Below are 22261 nucleotides of genomic sequence, written 5' to 3' on the forward strand. Positions count from 1 at the left end.
CAATGTGATGCTGTGGCTAGTAAAATGAGCAAAATGCTGGCTTGCATCCATAGATGCTTCTCAAGCAAATCCCAGGATGTCATTCTCCCATTGTACTTGGCCTTGGTGAGGCCACAGCTCGAGTACTGAGTCCAGTTTTGGGCTTCACAATTCAAAAAGGATGTGGAGAAGCTTGAGAGAGTGCAGAGGAGAGCCACGCGCATGATCAAAGGTCAGGAAAACAGACCTTATAATGAGAGGCTGAAAGCCATGGGGCTCTTCAGCCTGGAAAAGCACAGGCTCAGGGGTGATCTGGTGGCCACCTATACTTTTATCAGGGGTGCTTACCAGGATCTGGGGGAACGTCTGTTCACCAGAGCACCCAAAGGGATGACAAGTTCGAACAGTCACAAACTGCGCCACAACTGATTCAAGCTGGACATAAGGGAGAACTTCTTTACTGTCTGGGCCCCCAAGGTTTGGAATAGACTGGCACCGAAGGTGGTTCAAGCATCCACCTTGAATGCCTTCAAAACACATTTGGATGTTTATCTTGTTGAGATCCTATGATCCCTGCTGACTTCCTGCCCCTGGGGCAGGGGGCTGGACTCGATGATCCTTCGGGGTCCCTTCTAGCCCAAATGTCTATGAAATCTATGAAATCAATCCCTGATAAGATCTTGGAAAAAATTATCAAAGAATCCATCCACAACAGGCTGACAGAAGGGATCATTCTGAGAGATGGCTAATACAGCTTTGGTTCTAGTAGATTGTGCCTGACTAAGCTCATCTCCTTCTATGACCAGGTGATGTGACACCTGGATGCAAGGGGAGGTTGATGTCATTTACTAGGGGTGCACCAATAGAGATTTTTGGGACCAGTGCACATAGTTGATATTTAAGGAGGCATATCAACCAATACTGATCCGATTTCTGATACAGCTGGTAAATCTGTTGTGGGAGAAAGTGTGTGGAATGCCCCCCGTGGTGAGGGAGGGGGCAGAGGCAGGCACTGTCTGGTGAGGGAAGGTGGCTTCTGCTGCTGTGGGAGGGTACAAGGGAGGGGCATGTGTTCCCTGGATATATGCAGGGTGGGGCGGGCTGCAGCCAGGGCTATGCGGGGTTCTTCTCAGCAGGGGCTGGGTTTGAAGTGGGCACCAGCACCGCTGGGAGGATTCTGCATCCATCCCAAATTTCACCACCAGTTGCCCGGTGCAGCCCCGGCTCTTCTCAGCATGTGGGTGGAGGCAGGGCATTGAGCCAGGGCAGTGGCTGGCGGCAGTGGTGCTGGGAGCAGAGTGGTGGTGAAATTTGGGGTCTATGCAACATCCTCCCAGTGCCACCAGTGCCCGCTCTGAGCCCAGCCCCCACTGACAAGAGCCCCATGCAGCCCCAGCTGCAGGCCACCCTGCTCCACACAGCTCCAGAGCCACACACCCCTCCCATGCTTTCCTGGGGTGTAAGCATTGACGGGAGCCACCCTCCCCCCACGAGCCACACCCCCCCCGACCTAGGCAGGGGCTCACCACAGGGGCTGTTGATCTGCCCCCCACACCCCTTCCCTCCCCCATCCCCTTCCACCACACCAGATTTACCAGCTGGAGGCAGCTCTCCATGCTACCGGCTGTGCTCCTTGCTGCCTGAGTGCTGTGCTGCCGCTGTGCGCAGCATGGGCATCTATTGGCCAAATCATTGGTCCCATAAGGCCAATATCTGATACAGCCAATTTTCTTTATATCAATACTGATCCAATATCAGACTGATGTATCAGTACATCTCTATCTTTTACTTAGATTTCAAAAAAGCCTTTGACTTGACTATGATGTCCTCATTGCAAAACTGGGGAACTGTGGCCTTGACAGCCTTACAGCCTGATGGCTCAGGAACTGGCTTGGCGGTCGAACCCAGAGTGTGATTGTTGATGGAACTGAGTCAGTGTATGGTGACTAGTGATGTCCCTCAGGGCTCAGTACTCAGACCGGTATTCTTTAATACATTCATTAATGATCTGGATTTGGGTGTCAGAAATGAACTGGTTAAGTTTGCAGATGACACCAAACTATGGGGAAGCACAGTTACACTGGAGGATAGGCTGGGGATCCAAGCTAACTTGGATAAGCTCGCAAAGTGGACAGATACAAACCTGATGACTTTCAACAGAGAGTAATGCAAGATGTCCTACCTCATACCTATAGGCTATGAAATCTATTAAATGAAGTCAGTGGTATCTTGTGATAAGAAATATTTCTTGTTTCCTAACAAGAGGCATTCCCTAACAAAAGGAATTTCTTTGTGTTTTAAGACAGTGATACAGAAAAGTGATGTGAAAAACATTACTTGTGTATAAGAATCTCTAATAATCCTGAAGCACCTTAAAATAATCTTTTGTGTCCCATTAATGTGCACAAAGCCTATTTTATTGTTGTTCTAGGCTGACAGGTCTAAATGAGGCTTAATATACTGTAATGTACTGTGGAGGCCAAGAATACTGTGTATGTGTTGCTCTTGGCATTTAGCAGTTCAAAAATAGTTACCATTACGAGGTAGAATTATTGCTAACAAAAAAAAAGTAGTCTTTCAAGCAGTGATATTTCAAGCACTGAACAGTCCTGGAAGATAAATTAGCAGCACTCAGGACATTAGAGAACATTTGTTGTGTCAAATAATTTGCTGAACTAAAACTAATAACATGCAGCTTGGCTTCATGCTGGATGATGACATTTTAAGATATGTTGAAATGAATTATTGATCACTCCTTTATGATAACTGACATAAATGTGAGAGCTACAGGCCTCTGTTACTAATAATAGCTCAAGACATTAACAACTCTAAAGCTAACATAAGTAGCATAACCAAAGCTTTCCTTTAATTCCAGGGAAAGCTTGCAACAATGGACTCAAACAGGAAAAGAAAAGGTTTCTGCTTACAAGCAGAAGTGTAAGCAAGAAAATCAGGCCCAGTGGATACCATAATGAGACAGACATGCACTATATGCCATTGTGTGTTATAAACTTTCTTCTCAATCTTGGGGTGAACACTCAGTCTCATTGAAATAAAGGTTTGGAGGAGTAGAGTTAAATTTCATAACTTAATTATGGATATTGTGATACATTTTTAAAAAACACTCAACCTTTTGAAAACATTAAACTATGTTCATTTAATTTTTTTTAACACAAGTTTCTGCTTCTCACTGTTCTGGAGAAAAGTTAAGAATGTGACCCCTAAAGGCTGAACCATGAAAATCAGGAAAAAAATAAGTGCAACATATTGTTATTTAAAATGTGAAAAACTCCAGGAATATTAAGCTACACTTAAGTGTTTTGTTTTTTATGAGCTGACTCATCATTTTTGAATGCTTGGAGTTTGGCAGCACATAGTTCATTCTTCATGTAACAAGATTGGGCCCCTCAGAGTCATTCAGGGTCTTCTTCATAAAGCTGGAATAGCTTTGAGAACGTCACCATCCCTGGTATGGGAATATGTACATACAGCACCTTTTTATTTTTGTGTGAATTACACCCGCTTTCCCTTCAGAAGAGACAACTGCAAAATGCTTCAGAATTTCAAAGCCTTGAGAATGCTGCTTCATAGCAATCCCTACTCTAGGGATTTATCAGTAATACCACTTGGTAGCCATTTCTTGTAATCCAGCTATTAGATGCATTCAGGTACCAGATTATGATCTCTAACCCTGTCACTTTATCTCTAAATTGGGCCCTGCCAATGCTTTAATGTGGGGTGTGCAGGGAAGGATTTTTCTTGCAAGACAGGTGTAATCTCCCATGCCCTTCTCCCGAGCGTCGCACGTTTCAGTTCTTCACGAACCTTGCTGTGGCTTCTTGGGCTGCACGGCCAGGCTATTGGGAGTGGCCTTGGGTCAGAGCCCCAGGGTTCTCTCCTGCCACATCTTTAATGATAAGTAGTTTCCAGTCAGGAGGATGATGTCTGGTCCTGCCCCCCTGGTACTTTCCCTTGGCCTTCCTCATGCCTGTTTCTTCTGAGGGCTGCACCTCCTCTACACCCTGCGTTATGCTCTCCCCAGTGCTCAATTCGTTAGGGGCTGTGGTTGTTGGCCCCTGGTGAAGCTAATACTGAGCGCTCTCTGCAGCCCCTCTTTGCTCTTCAGCTTACATGAAGCCGGGCTCTACCCAGGCTCCAGCCTCCCTTGACACATCGTTGGTTCCCCAAGTTTGGTACCTGCCGCCTGTCGTTCAGGTCAGGGTCCCATCCTCATTGTGTTTGCCGGCATTCCAGTCACTGCAACTGCCAGCCTTGGTCCACACTGGGTCTGTCAGCGACTCCTTGCACTCTCGCTGGCCCAGCATTCCCTTTGTGCTCCCCTTCTGAGGGGAGTCACCAAGCCTTCTCCTCCAGATCGTCTGGATTCTCTGGCCCCTCTGGGCTGGCCAGGGTCACTGTTTCTTTCCGGTCCCCCCGGCTTCCTTCCGGCTTGGTCTTTTCTGCTGGTATTGCCTGCCTGCCCAGCCAATCACCCTCAGCATGCTTTTATAAAGCATGCCCAGGTGGACATGGGAGCCATTCCCAGCTCCACCTGGCTCCACTGCAGGTTTTTCCTTTGATCTTCAACCGCAGTGGCTGGAGCGGTTTCACTTTCACTGCGATCAGCTGTTGGCATGGCGTCCCGCCACCTCTCTCCTGACTCTGATAAGTTTCTCGCACAACAGGGCACAGGACAGGGAAAGATTCTGGAGAAAATTATCAAGGATTCCATCAGCTGCAGGGTAATGGAAGGTAGCTTTCTGAGTCCTAGCCAACATGGCTTTGTTGCTGGAAGGTCTTGCCTGACCAACCTCATTTCCTCCTGTGACTAGGTGACACATTGCCTGGACAAGGGAGACAATGTTGATGTCATATATCTGGATTTCAAGAAGGCCTTTGATTTGGTCACCCATGGTGTCCTCATGGCTAAGCTGGAAAACTGTGGCCACAACCATCTCATGGTCCAGTGGCTGGGGAACTGGCTTCAGGGTTGGACCTAAAATGTACTGTTTGATGGGAGCAAATCAACATGGCACACGGTGACTAGTGGTGTCCCTCAGGGCTCAGTACTTGGGCCAGTACTCTTGAACATTTTTATTAACAATCTGGATTCAGGCATCAGATGCGGACTGGCAAAGTTCACGAATGACACTAAACTATGGGGGAAGGCAGTCACACTGGAGAACAGGTTAGGGGTACCTGGACAGGCTTGCAAGGTGGGACGACCAAAACCTGATGGCATTTAATGCAAAGAAGTGCAAGGTGCTCCATCTTGATGGGGAAAAAACAGCAACATACTTATATTATAGGCATGGCAGTGCTACACTCACTAGCACCATGACTGAAAGAGACTTGGGGGTCTTGATTGACCACAGAATGAACATAAGACACCAACGCAATGCCATGGCTGGCAAAGCAAACCAAACTCTGGCATGCATCTACTGATGCATCTCAAACAAAACTAGGGATGGCATCCTCCCACTCTACTTCTCCTTAGTGAGGCTGCAACTGGAGTACTGTGTCCAGTTTTGGGTCCCTTACTTCAGAAGGGATGTGGATAAGTTTGAGAGAGTCCAGAGGAGAGCCACCTGTGTGATCAAAGGCCAAGAGAGCATGCCTGAGGAGAAGCTGAGGGACATGGGACTCTTCAGCCTGGAGAAGAGAAGGCTCAGGGGGGACTTGGTTGCAGCCTATAAGCATGTAAGTGAGGGGTACACCAGGATCTGGGAGAACAGTTGTTCACCAGGGCTCCCCAAGGGAAAACAAGGTCTAATGGCCACAAACTTCTGGAAAGCCAATTTAGACTGAACATAAGGAAAAACTACTTTATGGTCCAAGTGTCCAGGGTCTGGAACAGACTCCCCCTAGAGGTGGTAGAAGAACCTACTCTAGACTCATTCAAATGGCATTTGGATGCTTATCTTGTGGGGGTCATTTGACCCCAGCAGACTTCCTGCCTATGGCAGGGAGGCTGGACTCAATGATCTTGTGAAGTCCCTTCCAGCCCCTAATGTCTATGAATCTATAAGCATTGTACAATGAGACAAAGTCAAACAGTGATGTTTTTAAAGTGCATTCTCACTTTGCAGAATGTGCATGCACCTCACCTATGAGGAAAACTTATTTTTAAACCATTGGTTCTCCACTAAAAATCTAGGTGCAGATGCTTTACTGCTGCTCTGTCTAAGAATGGTGCTGGCTTGAGGGATGTTCCTGTTACCCAGCATACGGGCACAGGAACTAGAAAGATTCCTTGCTTGTTGCTCTGGTTCAGAGTTGTGGAGCTTGTGCTTTGGAAGAGAGTGAGAATATCAGAATGGTATGTATCTTGACAGTGGTGCCGAATGCAGTCATGCAGTGCTCTGCATAGTTTCTTTCTCAGGAGCAGCACTTCGTTATATGCAAGTGGTACCTCAGGGCATTTCAAGATCTGACAAGTGACAGGAGTGCTACCGAATGTGTTGCAGAAGCACAACCACTACCAGAGATCAGATCCTCACTTCTCAATGGAATGAGCAGCAATGAGGAAGGGGTGGGGGGAGGAGCGGGAAGCCAGATGCCTAGTAAAAGGGAAATAGTTAAAGGGTTCTGAAGATATGAAGAAACAAAGGTGGAGTGAAATATAAAGAGAAGGGAGACCTAACTCAGAGGCTCCACTATTCTAAACAGATAAGCAAAATATTAGCAAGTGTCATCAGCTGAAATAAGGCAGCAGTAAACTAAGGTTTATTATTGGGTGTTAAAGTAGAGGTTAAAATCGTTAAAGTCACTATCAAGCCGCATGATGGTTTCTGTAAGAAAGAATAGTATGTATGGGTCTCAGAAATGGGTGGCAGAGGGCAGTGTGCCTTCCTCAATCTTAAATAATTCTTGCACTTTTTAATGAGATAGCAACACTAGAGTTTAGAGCAGGGACGGGCAATTATTTCAGTTGACAGGCCACTTAATGAGTTTTGGTGAACTGTCGAGAGCCGCACACGCAATTTTTCAGAAGATATCATTTTAACAAATTATACATAAAAAAAATGTTACACTCTAAAAATCAAACATCAATTATACCATACTCTTAATTTCAAAAAATACTTTTGTGCTGATTTATGGGGGGGGGGGTAATTGTGTATATAGAGGTGATTGCATAACAGCTCAAAATAGTCTTATTCTTGTATCTAGTGTGGGGGGGGGGAGTTGGGTGTACATGTGTATGGATGGGGCTTGCATGTGCATTAGGTCCCAGAAGCTGGGGGGGTGGAGGGGCACATGCAGAACAGCTCACCTGGGCAATGCAAGTGCAGGGGCAATCCAACCCCCTCCCTCATCTGGCCCACAGCTGCTCACCACTCCTATCCAAGGCAGCCTTCACCTTGCTCTTGCCTGCACCCACCCCATGACTACCAACAACCCCAGCCTTGGCCAGCACACACAGCTTCCTAGTGGGGCTGCTCTTGCAGTCACCCAGGTATTACTTGACTCCCCCCGCCTCCAGGAGCTCCTCTTCCTGACCCTGCTGCACTACTCCAGTTGGCTGGGAAGCTACAGTGGAGCAGTTCCTAAACCAGTGGGTGGGACTCCAGCTGAAGCTCCTGGACACCTTTCAACCACTCAGCTATCTGCAGGTGGCTGCTCATGGCATCAGGCAGGCAGAGCAGGTAGAAGGTGGCTCAGGGCTGGAGCTGGAGACCCACACACTGGACAAGCAGCCACACAAGGCAGCAGCTTGCCCCTGCCTGGAGCAGCACAGGAGGGGGAGGAGGAGAAGGAACTTCTGGAGGCGGGGGAAGCTTGTACAGCTGCAGTAGTGGCAGGAGCCGGCATGCTGGGAAGCTGTGCACACTGGCTAGGGCTGGGGTGAGCTGTTGATGGGCACAGGGCAGGAGCATGGCATGAGCCCCCAGACAGGAGTGCATGGGCCTTAACCCAATGTGGAGCACTGCAGGGGTAGCTGTGGACTGGATGCAATCAGTTGGCAGTCTGGATCTGTTTTGCAGTCCATATTTTGCTCACCCCAGGTTTACAGAGATTCAGCCAACTGAAAACTTAGACTTGCACTCTTAAATATAAACAAAAAGTCTAAATGATTTGCCTCTTCCGCTCCTAGTTGCTTCAGTATAATGAAATGTGAAGTTCAAGCTTCAGTACACTGCAGAAAGGAACTCAGATATTTTTGTAGCTTCAAAAGAGAGGACTAGGGAGAGCTTAAAGTAATTATAAGAAACCCTATTTGGGGACATTTGTTTTCTCCATGCTGCCCTGTTTTTGTCTCCTCTTTTTGTTGCAGCTCCTGTTTTTTGAGAGAATAGGCTCTTAGGGACAGGGACTATGACATTATTGCTTGTCTGTACAATGCCTAGACCAGCAGTGCCCAGATTCTCAACTGGTGTTACTGCAATACAGATAACAAAGGGGAAAATACAAGCATTATATTTTGATCAGTCTAAGCAAGGTTATGTCAATCTAAATGCCCAGCCATGTAAGCAATCCAGAATTTAAACTGCCCAAAAAATGGAATGCCTGATCTAAATTAATTCACCTCAGGAGGTGAATTAACTTTATGTTGGCCTTGGTTTACCTGAACTAAAATGGGTTAACTCTGCCTAATGAATGCCTGCACATGTTCATAGCATAGGCTTGGGGCTGGGAAAGCCCCGCCACTAGGGCTGTGCTGTTGTTTTAACACTCCCTCCCCACACACACACCAACCCGCCCTGATCCCATTAGTCCCCCTTCTCCTCCTCCCTTCCTAATTCACCTCCAGCTGCCTAGGTGAACACCTGCAGGCAGCAGAACCTGACACCAGACTCAGGTTTAGGCAGCTTAAAATGAGCTGCCTAGTCTGAGTCAGGTGATTTCAATGATTGTTTGCACCCAAATAAGCTTCTGAAATTCAAGTAACTGAAAAGGGGGGAAGGCATTTTAATCCTCCATGTGAAAAGTTGGGTAGAGCTGGCTATAAAAGCAGGGAGCTATCTTTTCCATGAAAATAAAACGTAGTTTGATAAAAATTGAAATACTCTGTGAACTCATATTAATTTGACTGCTTGTTTTCATTTGGATGAAAATAAGAGGAGGAAAAAACCTGATAATGTTGAACTATCCTACTCCCTGGGGAGACAAAAAAAGATGTGAAAGGTTTATTCTTAAAACCTATTGACTTTATGAACCACCAATAATATTTGTGCTGTTTAGATATATTTCGTTCCAGCACCTTTATAATACTTCACATGTCCCTCTGCCTACAGCATGAAGATGACCAAAGTCAGTTTAATCTGAATCAGCTGTTGGGGTATCCATGTATTTGGAAACTATCCAGGTAAGACTATTAATAGATTGGAGCAGCTTCAGTTATATCTTTGTTTTTTTGCAGTCAGCACCTATGTCGTCTAGAAGCATCATTTCAGAGCCCAAGGGGGTACATAGTTGGCACCTATTGAAACAGAATTAACTCAACAGTTTTTATTTATGACCCCTTCCCTTGTGTGGCAGAAATGAATAATAATCTATATAGAATCATAGAAAATTAGGGTTGGAAGGGGCCTCAGGTCATCTAATCCAACCTCCTGCTCAAAGCAGGACCAACCCTGGCTGGAATGATCTAGGTGGGGATCTGTTGAGCCAGGACTTAAAAAACTCCAAGGATGGAAATTCCACCACCTCTCTAGGTAACCCATTCTAATGCTTTACCACCCTTCTAGTGAGAGAGTTTTTCCTACTATCCAACCTAAACCTCCTTTGCTGGAACTTCAGACCATTGCCCCTTATTCTGTCATCTGTCACCACTGAAAACAGTTTAGCTCCATCCTTTTTGGAACCATCCTCCATGTACTTAAAAGCATCTATCAAATCCTTCCTCCATCTTCTCTCCTGCAGACTAAATAAGCCCACTTTCCTCAGCCTCTCTTCACCATGTGCCCCAACCCCCTAACCATTTTCATTGCCCTCTGCTGGGCTCTCTCCAACTTGTCCACATCCTTTCTATAGTGGGGGGACCAAAACTGGACACAGTACTCCACATGTGGCCTCATCAGTGCAGAATGGAGCAGAATAATCACTCCCCTTGATCTGGTGGCAACACTCCTACTAATGCAGCCCAGTATGCTGTCATTCTTCACAACAAGGGAACACTGTTGACTCATATCTAGCTTACTGTCCACTATAACCCCAGGTCCTTTTCTGCAGAGCTATTGCTTAGCTAATTGGTCCTAAGCCTGTGGCAGTGCCTGCAATTGTTCCATCCTAAGTGCAGTCCACCCTTAAAATAGAGGACTGGGCCAAAAGATATCTCAAAAGATTCAACAAGGACAAGTGCAAATGTAAAAAGTAACTTCACCCTTAGTTTCTTAGAGCTCTCCCCAAATTTTAAGTTTTTCTCCTTGATATAATGGAGTTGTATCCTTCATGCCAACCAAAACATAAGTATGCCTATTGGCTAGAGACAGAAATTACACCATATACTGGTATAAGTGATCAGAAACCAGTTCAAATCTGTAACACAAGAGAAGGTCAATGAACATAAACCACTTTCAGAATGACTGAAACCAGTTTAAGATCAACCTGGATGGATGTAGTATCAGACTGAACTAATTTAGGTTAAACTGGTTTATTGAACTTCTGCCCCAGATCATTATCATTACTTATCTATTTGTTTCTTGTCATATAAAGTTTCTGGCCTTTTTCATTGTCAAAGAATTTTTCCATTAGAACATATGGTGAAAGGTGCTTCCTATGCATCTGAATATTTGCATTTCCCATTTAATCAATTGATTATTTCTTCCTTCTGCCACATTTGCAAAAAAACAAGATCTCTTGCTAAATATCAGAAGCACTCTATTTACCCACCCCTTCTCCATCATCCTGTAGGATGTTGACTGCAGTGCTATTTAGAACGACCTAACTCCCAGCATTAGAAAAGAATAATGAAACAGAAGAACAAAGCAACTGTCTCATTGCATCCTTGTGCTCCACCATCTGTCGTCTCTTGTTTTATTCTTAGATTATAAGTGTCTAGAGACAGGGACAGTATTTTCAACCCCCTCCCCACCCCCCCCATTTGCATGTATACCAACTAACACAATAGATTTCTGAGTAGAATCCCTTAAGTGCTATAGAAATAAAAATAATAAACATCAGCAGCCCTTTTAAAAATAATACTGCAATTCCCCTCCCTCTTTGTATTTTCCCTGATCTTGCTCTTTAGCCACTCATTAGTAAATAGATTTTCACACTCTCTGTACTAGAAGGAGATTTAGCAGAGACCTTTCAGGCTATAGCTCTACTGCATAGTTAACTCAAGGATAAATAACTCATGTTAGTTGCTCTTGAGTTAACCTAGCTCATGTGAGAGTGCCTACATGACAAAACCATTTTTGATGTAAGCGTGATTATGTTAACAGCACTGCATAATATGCTAATTTAGCCTGTAATTTATACCTGTCCTAAACCAGCTTCAGTTAAGTGTCTAGACTGAGAGAGAGATGTATAGCCACCAGGTGGGTTGTAATCTGGTTTACCACAGAGCTGTCTAATCTTTATTGTTGTCCCACTAGTACAGCCCTCCAGTCCTCTCTAATGGGCGTGAAGGATGAGGGCTCTATAATCACAGTGTTGTGGCGAGTGGATGGGATTTGAATTACCAACCACCCTTGTGTCATAAATCCTGTTATTCTGTAGTGAAGGTGAGCCCTTAGTCTTACAATCTCATGTTCATTATTTCTCAATTTCCATTCTTGCCCATTTGTAACAATTTCTGTTCAGCTGGCCCTATCACAATGGTCCTGTCACAATGATCAGGGAACAAGATCATGAAAGCTATATCTTTAGCTGACTGCCCTGCAATTGGAGGTATTATTGCAGCATGATGTAGGTGTATGTAAGCTCAGCTAGTAGCAAAGATGCAGTGAAAAGGGCTTCAGCATGGTCCATATAAGCCTAGCTGGAACCATGAGAGTACTTGAGCAGTCAGCGTATGATGAAGTTCAACTCACTTGAGCACGTCTACAGGATATACTAGGTTGCCGTACCAATGAGCAGTAGCAGCTAAAAATAACTGTACAGCGATGGAACTGCGCAGTAACACCAGTTACCATACCATCATTTAGTACTAGCTTAAACAAGTACTGAATGTTGTTACTGTGCAGTCTGCCGCACATGTAGACACATCCACTCTGTCTTAACTTCTATTAGTAACTGAGATAGTTTGATCAAAGCTGTCTTGAATATGCCTAACCCTTCTACAATCAGAAGTATAGTAATTAGAGGTATTGCTTTTGTCCCAGAGAATGTGTTGGTCAAGAAAGAAAAGGCTCGTAACCTTTTTAAGATGGCATGAGCTTGCACAGGGTGAAGTAACAAAAACAAGCTAGGATCTTAGCTCCATAAATCAACAGATAGCTCTCACAAGCAAGCATGTAACTGTAGTAAAGCAAATCCATACATCTACTGGAAGTTCCTAGATTTTTATGCCTCACTGTAAAACCTGCATACAGTAAAAAAACCAGACAAAACCTGAATGTCAGTAGAATTGAAACCTGTTACTGTAGAAATACTGTAGTATTACACCAGGGCTGAACTTGGCCCATAACCTTCAACATTAGGTTGTCCTTAAATGTGACATAATGACAGACTTGATGCCTGCAGTCAGATAAGATTTTTTTAAAGAACCATATGTAGCATATTGAAAAATGGTCTTTTGAAGAGGAAACCTGAAATTACTCCAGAAAAAATGCTGCTTCTAATAAATTAAAAATTGAATGCTGTAATGTGTATAGCATGCAACTACCTACACACACAGAAAGGCAAACCAACATCTAAGAGTGGTTCTCCCACACTTTTACCTCATGTTATAAAAACTCTAGCAATAAATGTAACTGAACTAATAGGTATTGTTGCCAGAATAAGATGGTCTGGATTTCTAATGATCTCATATATAGTAATTATAATAATGCATACATTTTATTATGGCAACTTCCATTTTATTCCCTTTAAAAACACAACTGGGTATAAATAGCAGTACTTTTAAAGAACTAAATAAAAACCAAACCCTGCATCAGTTACTGAAATCTCTGTGTTAATACCCTGATTAATAAGACTGAGAGGAGACTTGGTGGCTGTCTATAAGTATGTAAGGGATGAATATCGGGAACTGGGAGAAAAACTGTTCATTAGGGTGCTCCAGGGGAGGACAAGGAGCAATGGTCATAAACTGTCAGAGGCTGGTTTCAGGTTGGATGCAAGGAAGAACTTCTTTATGGAAGGGGTGACCAGAATCTGGAATAGACTTCCCAAGGAGGTGGTGCAGTCCCCAGCCTTGGGAGTTTTCAAGAGGAGACTGGATAGACACCTTGCTGGGATCATTTGATCTCAGCAGTATTCCTTCCTAGAGCAGGGGGGTTGGACTCAATAATCTTTTGAGTCTCTTATGACCCTTAATTTCTATTAATTTATTATTCTGTGTGTATACACAGATATTAACAGATCCATGGATATTCAATATACAGTATACAATGTACATGCTGAAGAAAGTGCATATTCCTGGTTCTTCAGACGTGGTCAGATAATCTTTAGAAGTTAGAGATGGGAGGGAAAAGTCTTCCCAGCCCATTAAAAGGGCATTGGTCATTAACACAGAGAATGATGGGAAATGTAACCGTAAGAAAGAGGAAAAATGGCATCAATCTTAACCAGACACAAGCACTGCATTCCTACTTAGCATGAGTTATCCATCTGGCTCTTGAAAAGGCTGGGAAAAATTGGAGAGGGAACTAAATGCTCCCTACACTTTGCTTATGATTTGCTGATGTAGAAAGCTATTTAAAAAAATAGGGCATGCTGCTACATCTGTTTCCACAGCTAGGACCCCGGCAGCTTTTTCTTCCAGTTCATTGTTTTAGGAAAGGATTTGCGAGTTCTGCTGAGTGGTGTGTCTGCCTGGCTTGAGCTTGGTGGTCTAGTTTAGTTGTTAGTTTACAGAGCTTTACTTCACTGTTCAGTCCTGGTCAGTCCATTTCCAATATATCAAGTGTAAGATAAGAGAGTGAACAACTTTCTGTTTTCATATGGTGATAAATAGATGGTGATTCTATTTCTTTCTACCCTCTTTCCCCCCAATATCCAGGCAGAACCTTGTTGCAATAACCATGAAATATGAGCATGAACTGGAGCAGCTATTACAAAACGAGGTATTTCAGCCTGTTTAACCAGAAAAGCATTTGCTTACCTGTGAAAAGTATGTAAAAGTTAATCTGCCTCAAAATGAATTAATGGGGATTCTTTAATCAAAGCTGTTTAATCTGATTTGAGAAGGGTGTAGATTCAGTTAATAAAAATGAACTTCTAAATTAGGAAAAAATGCTACAAGTTTAAAACATCCGAGGTAAATATTTCCTGTGCTTGGGGAAACTAAAAAGGAAGAAAGGTTTTGGGGGTTTTTTTGGTCAACAGTAATAGGGTTACATCTTGTTTCTGTGAAGGATGCAACTGTTTAAGTCTGCAAAATTAGGCTCCCATCCTGCAAACTCTTAAGCATGTGCTTAAATGTAAGCATTTGTTAATGGGGCTGCCCACATGCATCAATTTTGTCATAAGCTTGAGTTTGAAGGCTCAGGTTTAGATAGAAAGACTTATGGGATTGCTCTTGAAATTTTCAGGACTTCTCTGAAACTTTGCAAATAATCTTAATTTTAGTCCATCCATTCCTAAAGTCTGCCCAATCTAAACCCAAATGCAGGTGTGTGTTTATTTGAAAGATAACATAGATAGGAATGAGGATGGCAAAGTATGATTTGAGTTGAGTTGGGAATAATGACACACTCATTTCTATCTTTGTTTAAACTGGTTCTTTCATCATTTTGATATATGATTGGGGAATAGAAAGGAAATGGTGAATCACAAAATGTCTTTATGCATCAGCTTTGAGCTTCTTCAGTTTTATGCAGTAGAATTTTAGCTAAATATGTTAAAATAAGGAACTAATTTTTCAGTAAGTTAGACAGTAATATTCCACTGTGTTTTAGGAGACTACTCTCCACCTGCTTCTTTCTCCCTTCATTTTACTGTTTCAGGAAATTTTTGAGCAGTGTATATTTCTATTTTGCATTACAAGAAAACAGCAAAAGCATTCTACAAAAAAGTCTACATTTATGTGAAAATTATTAATACATTTCTTGTGTAGAACCTATAAAAATATGCCAGGTGTACCCTTGCAGAATGGAACACATTTTAACACAGATAGATATGTTTAATGTACATCCAAAAATGGAATTCTCAGCTTTGACGATCATGGGACATAGATCAGCCACGCAGCACCTAACGTGATGCCAGTATCAAGCGAAGGCCCAGAATTTGAAATCACAGAGGCATTTGCTTAACTATGAGTGGTCCCTTTTAAATGTAGAAGAACTACATATTTTAAAAAGCTGGGCACACGCCTATGCATGTGAAGATTCAGGGATCCCAAATCAGGTCCTCTCAATACTTCATCAGTAAAATGACTTGGGGAGGACAAACCCGAGTATAATCTGCCCACCTGGGTTTCCTGACATTCTCAAGAGCAGCAAGTTACTGCATAAGTCTGTTAAAAACTGAAGACTCAAGCATGGGTGTTGAGAATGTATTCAGAGCAGCCTCATAAGTAAACTTCTAGCTCTGGAATATGTCAGAAGACTCAGGTATGCAGATCAAGTTCATCCCCATTTTTGCCAAAACCTACATAGGAAAGTACATTTCTTTATGAAGTGTACTTCTCTGAAATGCAGTTAATCATCCACATTTAAAACACTGGGACCTAAAGCAAAAAAACTTAGAATTGAAAGAGTGCCATGCAGGGGTCCTGTGTGGAGTAGTGGGTTGGACTAGATGACCTCCTGAGGTCCCTTCCAACCCTAACCTTCTATGATTCTATGTAGAACTTTGGTTTTAAAAAGAAGAAAAAAAAGAAAACCAGCTATACCTCACAGTCCATGTCTTTCAATTCGCACTGCACAGTGTTGCAGATGTACGGAGCTCCCTCCAATTTGTCTTTGTAAAGATCATTTTACCTTAAGTTGACTAGCAATCAACAAACTTAAATAGTTATCATTGCAAAGTCTAGTCTGGCCATTTCCTAGTCATTTATCTAAATGGTATTTAACCTGGAATAGTCACACCCCAAGTCAGTATGTGACAGATCTGGGACAGGGGTTGGCAACCTACAACCCATGGGCTACTTGTAGTCTGCAAAGAGATTGCATATGTCCTGAGCAACACAGGGCAGCACTGGGGATGGGAAGTACATAGCCCTGCAGAGCTGCCAATCCCTTTTGGAGCCTACCAGTTACTCTCATATCTACACTTACCCTCGCTGCACCACATATCTGCAGTGAGGGTAAACAGACAGCTTGAGTTCTTTGAGGGAGTTGCTGGGGAGAGGTAGAGTGGAGATTTCCAGCCTATTGCAAAAGACCAGGTTGCAAACTCTAGCCAATGGAGGCCAATGATTGCCAACTGCTTATCTAGGGGGTATGCAAGAGGAAGGTATGGGAAATGTAAAGGAGGAAAAGGCAGAAAAAGGAAAAACATGAGCAATATTTGTAGGCTGCTGTAGTGATTGCAGAGTGGTTGTAGAGACATTTAAGTATTATATAGAGTATATCAAACTTAAGAAAGGATGTATGACCTCAAAACATGGAGAGAGAAAAAAAACCTGTTTAAGTCTGCAGATAGTGACCCAATTAAAGGGATTAGACCAATGCAAATAAATTAAGGAATGTATGAGAGAGCAAAAAACAAATATAAGGAACTGTAAGTTGTTATCTGAATTCAATTTTTTCCCAAATAAATCTGATTGAATCAGTTTAAAAACATTTAAAACTACTATCCCTGATCCCCACACTCCCTGAAAAAAATATGCATCATTCTTATTACTTTCAATAATAGGTACTCATATCTTGTAGTGGGAAAATAGGAAACTCCCAGGGCCTGCTAGAAGTGTGGGAAGTGGTGGGGGAAAGAGAGCTGCTACTGTGACTTGTTTTTCAACTGCGGATTCCTGCCTTGGATCTGTGCAGTAGAATTCCTGCCTTGCACTTAGGGCCCAATTCATTGCATAACATACTTAACTTTTAGTCACAAGCCAAATCCATGTACAGTAAAATCTCTGTTATCTGGCATGAATGGGGAATGGGGGGTGCCAGTTATCTAAAAATTCTGGTTATCTGCGAGTATACCTAGCAAGGAAGACCGTGCCATACTTGTAGTGCAAATTCTCAAAGAATTAGTGTACAATACATTACAGTATAACATACTGTATATAGAATAAAATAGTGTACAGGTAACACTGGAGTGAAGAGAAATCCTGAGGCAGTGATGTACAGTACAGTACACTAAAGTTACACGTAGTCCACTATTGGCAGCCAATAGTGGCACCTAGATCACTTAAAAGTACAGTATACTTAACACTACAGCATGCATCCACTGAAATTCTGGTTAATAGAGGATCCGGGTTAGTTGAATGCCTGATAACAAAGATTTTATTGTATATACAGAAAAAAAGCATTTAAGTATATGCTTGAGTTTATGCCAGTTGGATTTAACTGCATGTTTAAATGCTTTTCTAAATTCAGGCCTTTTTCTCTCCTCTAGCTTTGGTTTAACCAGGCTGTGATCTGGATCTTCAATAAATTGAAGCCATTTGTGGACCTATTTACCTACCCATAGCTCCCAATCCCCAAATAATAGTCATCTATTGAAAAACTTTGAGATTTAGAAATCCATGACTGCTTCTGACATCTATGATCAAATTTCATTCCTTGCTGCTCTATATGCCTTACAGGCTAGGCAGCAGTTGCTGCTATTACAAAATGAAAAATAGTTGGTGCAGGAAAAATGAGTTGAAATCTATGAAACTATCCTAGACAGTTAATTAATTGAATATTATCTGTTCCAGTTGCTCAAATTAGCTTGTGGCATTCATTTTAATCTTTAAATGTGTCATAAACTTACCATTTACATGTAAAGAAGCTTTAAATGTTTAATAAAGGAGGCAGAGTCCACACAGGAGAAATATTCTTAATTATATAAATAATTTAAACACCAAAACATCCTCCAAAAGTTTCGTTAGCTTTTAAATATTTACCATAAATAAACATGCATACTATGTTGATTTGAATTCCTCCAGATTTTTTGGAAATTTAGAGGAAAAACGTAACATAGCTACAGAAAAATAAGTCTCTTCAGGTACATGCATGTATTTGCAGTACTTGATCTATGATTGCATAAATTACTTCAAGACATGTGATCGTAGATTGGGTTTGGCTCATGTATATGTTTGCTGGTGCTGGGACCCTCACCAGGAACCTGTTTTAAGTAAGTCTGGGTTAAGGGAGGAATCTACCAGGTCTGCAGGGAGGAAGCTGGGGAGGGCAGGGAGGGAGGGGAGGTCATCTATCCAGGGCTGGAGGTCTGAGGGCCAAAAATAGCTGGGTCAGGGTGGTGGGGATTAGGAAAAGCACATAGGTCCTGGGGAACCTAAATTACCCGGATATCAGCTGGGAGGAACAGGCGGCCAGAACATGCTGCTCAAGGAGGTTCTGACACTGTGTGCAGGACCTCCACCTAACCCTGATGGTGTCCAGTCCCACTAGGGGTAGCGCCCTGCTAGACCTGGTCCTAGCAACAGGGCATGATCTCATGGGGGACCTGCAGGTACACGGTAACCTGAGTGATAGTGACCACTACTTGGTAGAGTTCACTATCCAGCAAAGGGTGACAAAAATATCCAGTGATGCTAAAGTTTTAGACTTCAGAAGGGCCAACTTAACTTAACAGTATTCCTTAATACTGACTAGGAAAATCTTCCCACCTTGAACATAGACAGACTTGCAAAAGGCACCAGACTGCCAAAGATTAGTCCTGACTTAGTTAAGGAGCACTTGCAAGGGCTGGATGGGTACAAGTCAACCGGCCCAGATGACCTCCATTCATAGGTGCTGAAGGAATTGGCTGTCTGAGCTCTTAGAGTGCTCTGGACAGGCCCCTGAGGACTGGAAAAAGGTCAACGCGGTGTCCATTTTTAAGTAGGGGAGAAGGGAGGAGCCGAGTTACTTTAAGCCAGTCAGTCTTACCTCTGTCTCTAGGAAAATACTAGAAAAAATCATCAAAGAGCGTATTTGTGAAAGCCCAGCAGCGGAAACGATGCTGAATGGAAACCAGCATGGGTTTGTCGCAGGTACATCCTGCCTGACAAACCTTATAGCCTTTTATGACCAAGTCACACACTGCCTTGACACAGGAGTGGAGGCCAATGTCATCTACCTGGATTTTAGGAAGGCCTTCGACACAGTTCCACATCCTATTCTCATAGGGAAGCTAAAAGGCTGTGGAGTGGACGCCTACAAGTCAGGTGGGTGGCTAACTGGCTTAGGGACTGTAGCCAGAGAGTGGTGGTTGACGGGTCATTTTCAACCTGGAAGGAAGTGGGCAGTGGGGTCTTACAGGTTTCGGTCCTTGGGCCAGTATTATTTAATATCTTCATCAGTGATTTGGACGAGGGTGTGTTGAGCACCCTCTCCAAGTTCACAGATGATACCAAATTATGGGGCAAAGTTAATACACCAGAGGGCAGGGAGCAGTTACGGGCTGACCTGGACAGGTTAGATCAATGGGCAGAACATAATAGGATGTAATTCAACAAAGATAAATGTAAAGTACTCCACCTAGGAAGGAGGAATCCTCAGCACACCTATAGGTTGGGGGATGTCCTCTTCAGCAGCTCGGAGGCTGAGAGAGATCTTGGAGTCAACTATGACTCCAAGATGAAGAGCTGGAAGTGCAACAAGGCCATCAACAAAGCCAATTGCACCTTGTTGTGTATTAGCAGATGCATGACCAACAGATTGAGAGAGGTGATGCTCCTCCTCTGTGCAGCACTAGTCAGGCCACAGTTGGAGTACTGTGTCCAGTTTTGGGTGCCGCACTTCAAGAGGGACACGAAAGATCTGGAAAGGGTTCAGAGGAGGGCCACCTACATGATTAATGGTGTCCAGGTAGACCCTACAAGGAGAGGTTGAGAGATCTGGATCTCTTCAACCTATACAAAAGATGGCTGAGGGGTGACCTTGTGGCTGCCTACAAATTTATCAGGGGAGAACAGCAGGGAATTGGGGATGCGCTGTTTTCCAGAACATCCTAGGGAATAACTAGGAATAATAGGTGCAAACTAGTGGAGAGTAGATTTAAGTTAGACATTAGGAAGAAATGTTTTACAATAAGGGTAGCCAGAGTCTGGAATGGGCTTCCAAGAGAGGTGGTACTGTCACCTAACTTGGAGGTCTTCAAGAGGAGGCTTGACAATCACCCGTCTGGGGTTGTCTGACCATGGTCCTCTTTTCTGCCAGGGGCAGGGGGTCAGATACAATGATCCATTGTGTCCCTTCTGACTCTATAATCTATGAATCCCTGGAGCTGTGGCATGTGGCTGGGCTTTCTGAGCCCTGGGGTTATATTTCAGATGTGTACAGATGAAATTCATTAGATCAGGCTAACCCTTTTCCAATGTAACTTGATTCACGTCCTCAGGTAAATGGGGGCTAGATACATTTTGGGAGGTTAGGTCATGTTAAAAATGGCCACCTGATCTAACTTGCAGACCTTGCTGCATGGAGGATCTAGATAGATCTAAGTATGAACTGTACAAAAGTTCAGGACAGTTAGATTGGGCTGGTCATTTTTAGACAGATCTAAGTTAACCCTATCTGCAAAGTAGACTCAATTTAGATTGGGGTAGATCAGTCTAAAAATGACTAAATTCCATACAGTTCCCAGTGCAGCCTCGCAGCTTGAAAAGCCCAGCTGCTATCGAGCCCCAGAATTGTGCTTTTCCTCCACCCCCCACACCCCGGCACCAAGCTATTTTTAGCACTGCCCCCCTCCCCCAAAAGCTGCTCCCTGTACTACTTTTACTGGGGTTTGCCAGTGCCATGAGTTGCACAAGTAAGTCAGGGTGTGGGAAAGGGCAGGTGGGATGAGGGATTTGTTTGTTGTGCAGGGTAGTTGCATCTGGAAGTCGGGGCCTAAAATTTTTCCCCTGGGCCCAGGAGTGTGGAAGAGAGCCCCCAACTTTCTCCTCCACAGGACACCTCCTTCCCCAATCCTGTCAAACCCTCCTGTGGATGCTGCTAGCTCCCCAGTCCCTCCCACAGACTTTGCCTGCCCCCCATGGACCCCATCTTCCCTCCTGATCCTCATGCAGATGCCCCATCCCCCTGAGCCTGTTCCCCACCCCTTATTCTCCCCCAGCCACGCTACTAACTCCCCCATCCCAACTTAGATCAGGTGGCCATTTTTAATTCAATCTGACCTCTCCCTAATGTTCCCAAATATCTCTATGCAGCCTAAATTAGATCAGACCAGCTATTTTTCACCTGATCTAACCTCCCCAAGCATCTGTACAGATTGGTATTCAGATTGGCCTAACCCAAGGCAGGTCAATTTAAATGTAACATCTGCATGTACCCGTTTTTCTCTGTCCAGTGAGATAAAAATCAATATGATTTTGGTTATGTGGAATGGGAAACCTATATTCATCAAATATCTGTCTGAAAAGTGAAAAGGGGACAGTCATATCTGATTTTCACATATGCTTAGTCTCTAAGGTGGACTGAGCTATTCCTTGTTAGTAGCTACTTCGCACACCCCATATCTAATATGTTGTTGTTGTTTTAAGCTGTAAAATAATTTGTCAGTGTTATTCTAAAATATGCAGCATATCATGCAGAAATGCAAACACTCCTCAGAAATATCCATCATAATTTACAGAACTTCACAGGGTACTCTGAAAATATAAACAAGATTTTTTTTTCCCATCCAGGGGTGGCACAGCCATTGACTTAGTCATGATTTATGTATCTATAATGATAACACACTGCTCTTAAGAGGTAGGTGAGTGAGTGAGTGAGTGATCTGTATCCTCCTGCAAGAGAGAAAAAATTTCTCTTGTTTTCTAGGTCTGTTTGATAAATAAACCCATATAATCTTCAAACTGTCCCAATTAAGGTTGTGACAGAGCACTTCCATTTTAGCAGCTCCTGAGCATGCAGTTGTGTGCAAACTGTACATGCAAAGAGGAAAACCTGCAAGCGTTAATCCTAAAAGTCAGAGTGGGCAGAAAAAAATAAGAAGGATGGGAGACGCATTCATTTTAAAAGAACAGAATAGAAAGTGATGAGTCAGTTTAAGTCCTGAGAAAGCTCTAAAATTTACTAGGCCACACAAGTAAACACATCCAATATCCTTCCCCCTTCAATACCTATGGCAA

The 22261-nt window shown here is 43.4% G+C and overlaps 1 protein-coding gene across 1 annotated transcript in view; it reads left to right on the forward strand.

Moving 5' to 3' along the window:
• PIK3C2G (phosphatidylinositol-4-phosphate 3-kinase catalytic subunit type 2 gamma) overlaps positions 1–22261 on the forward strand; it is a 367788-nt gene that overhangs the window by 40220 nt on the left and 305307 nt on the right. The window contains exons 6-7 of the mRNA XM_090041603.1: positions 9216–9286; positions 14087–14150. Coding sequence (XP_089897729.1) covers positions 9216–9286; positions 14087–14150 — 135 coding nt within the window. The remainder of the gene's footprint in view (positions 1–9215; positions 9287–14086; positions 14151–22261) is intronic.

Source organism: Crocodylus siamensis, chromosome 4 (genome assembly GCF_052110815.1).
Source record: "Crocodylus siamensis isolate JL-2025a chromosome 4, ASM5211081v1, whole genome shotgun sequence".
Lineage (NCBI taxonomy): Eukaryota > Metazoa > Chordata > Crocodylia > Crocodylidae > Crocodylus > Crocodylus siamensis.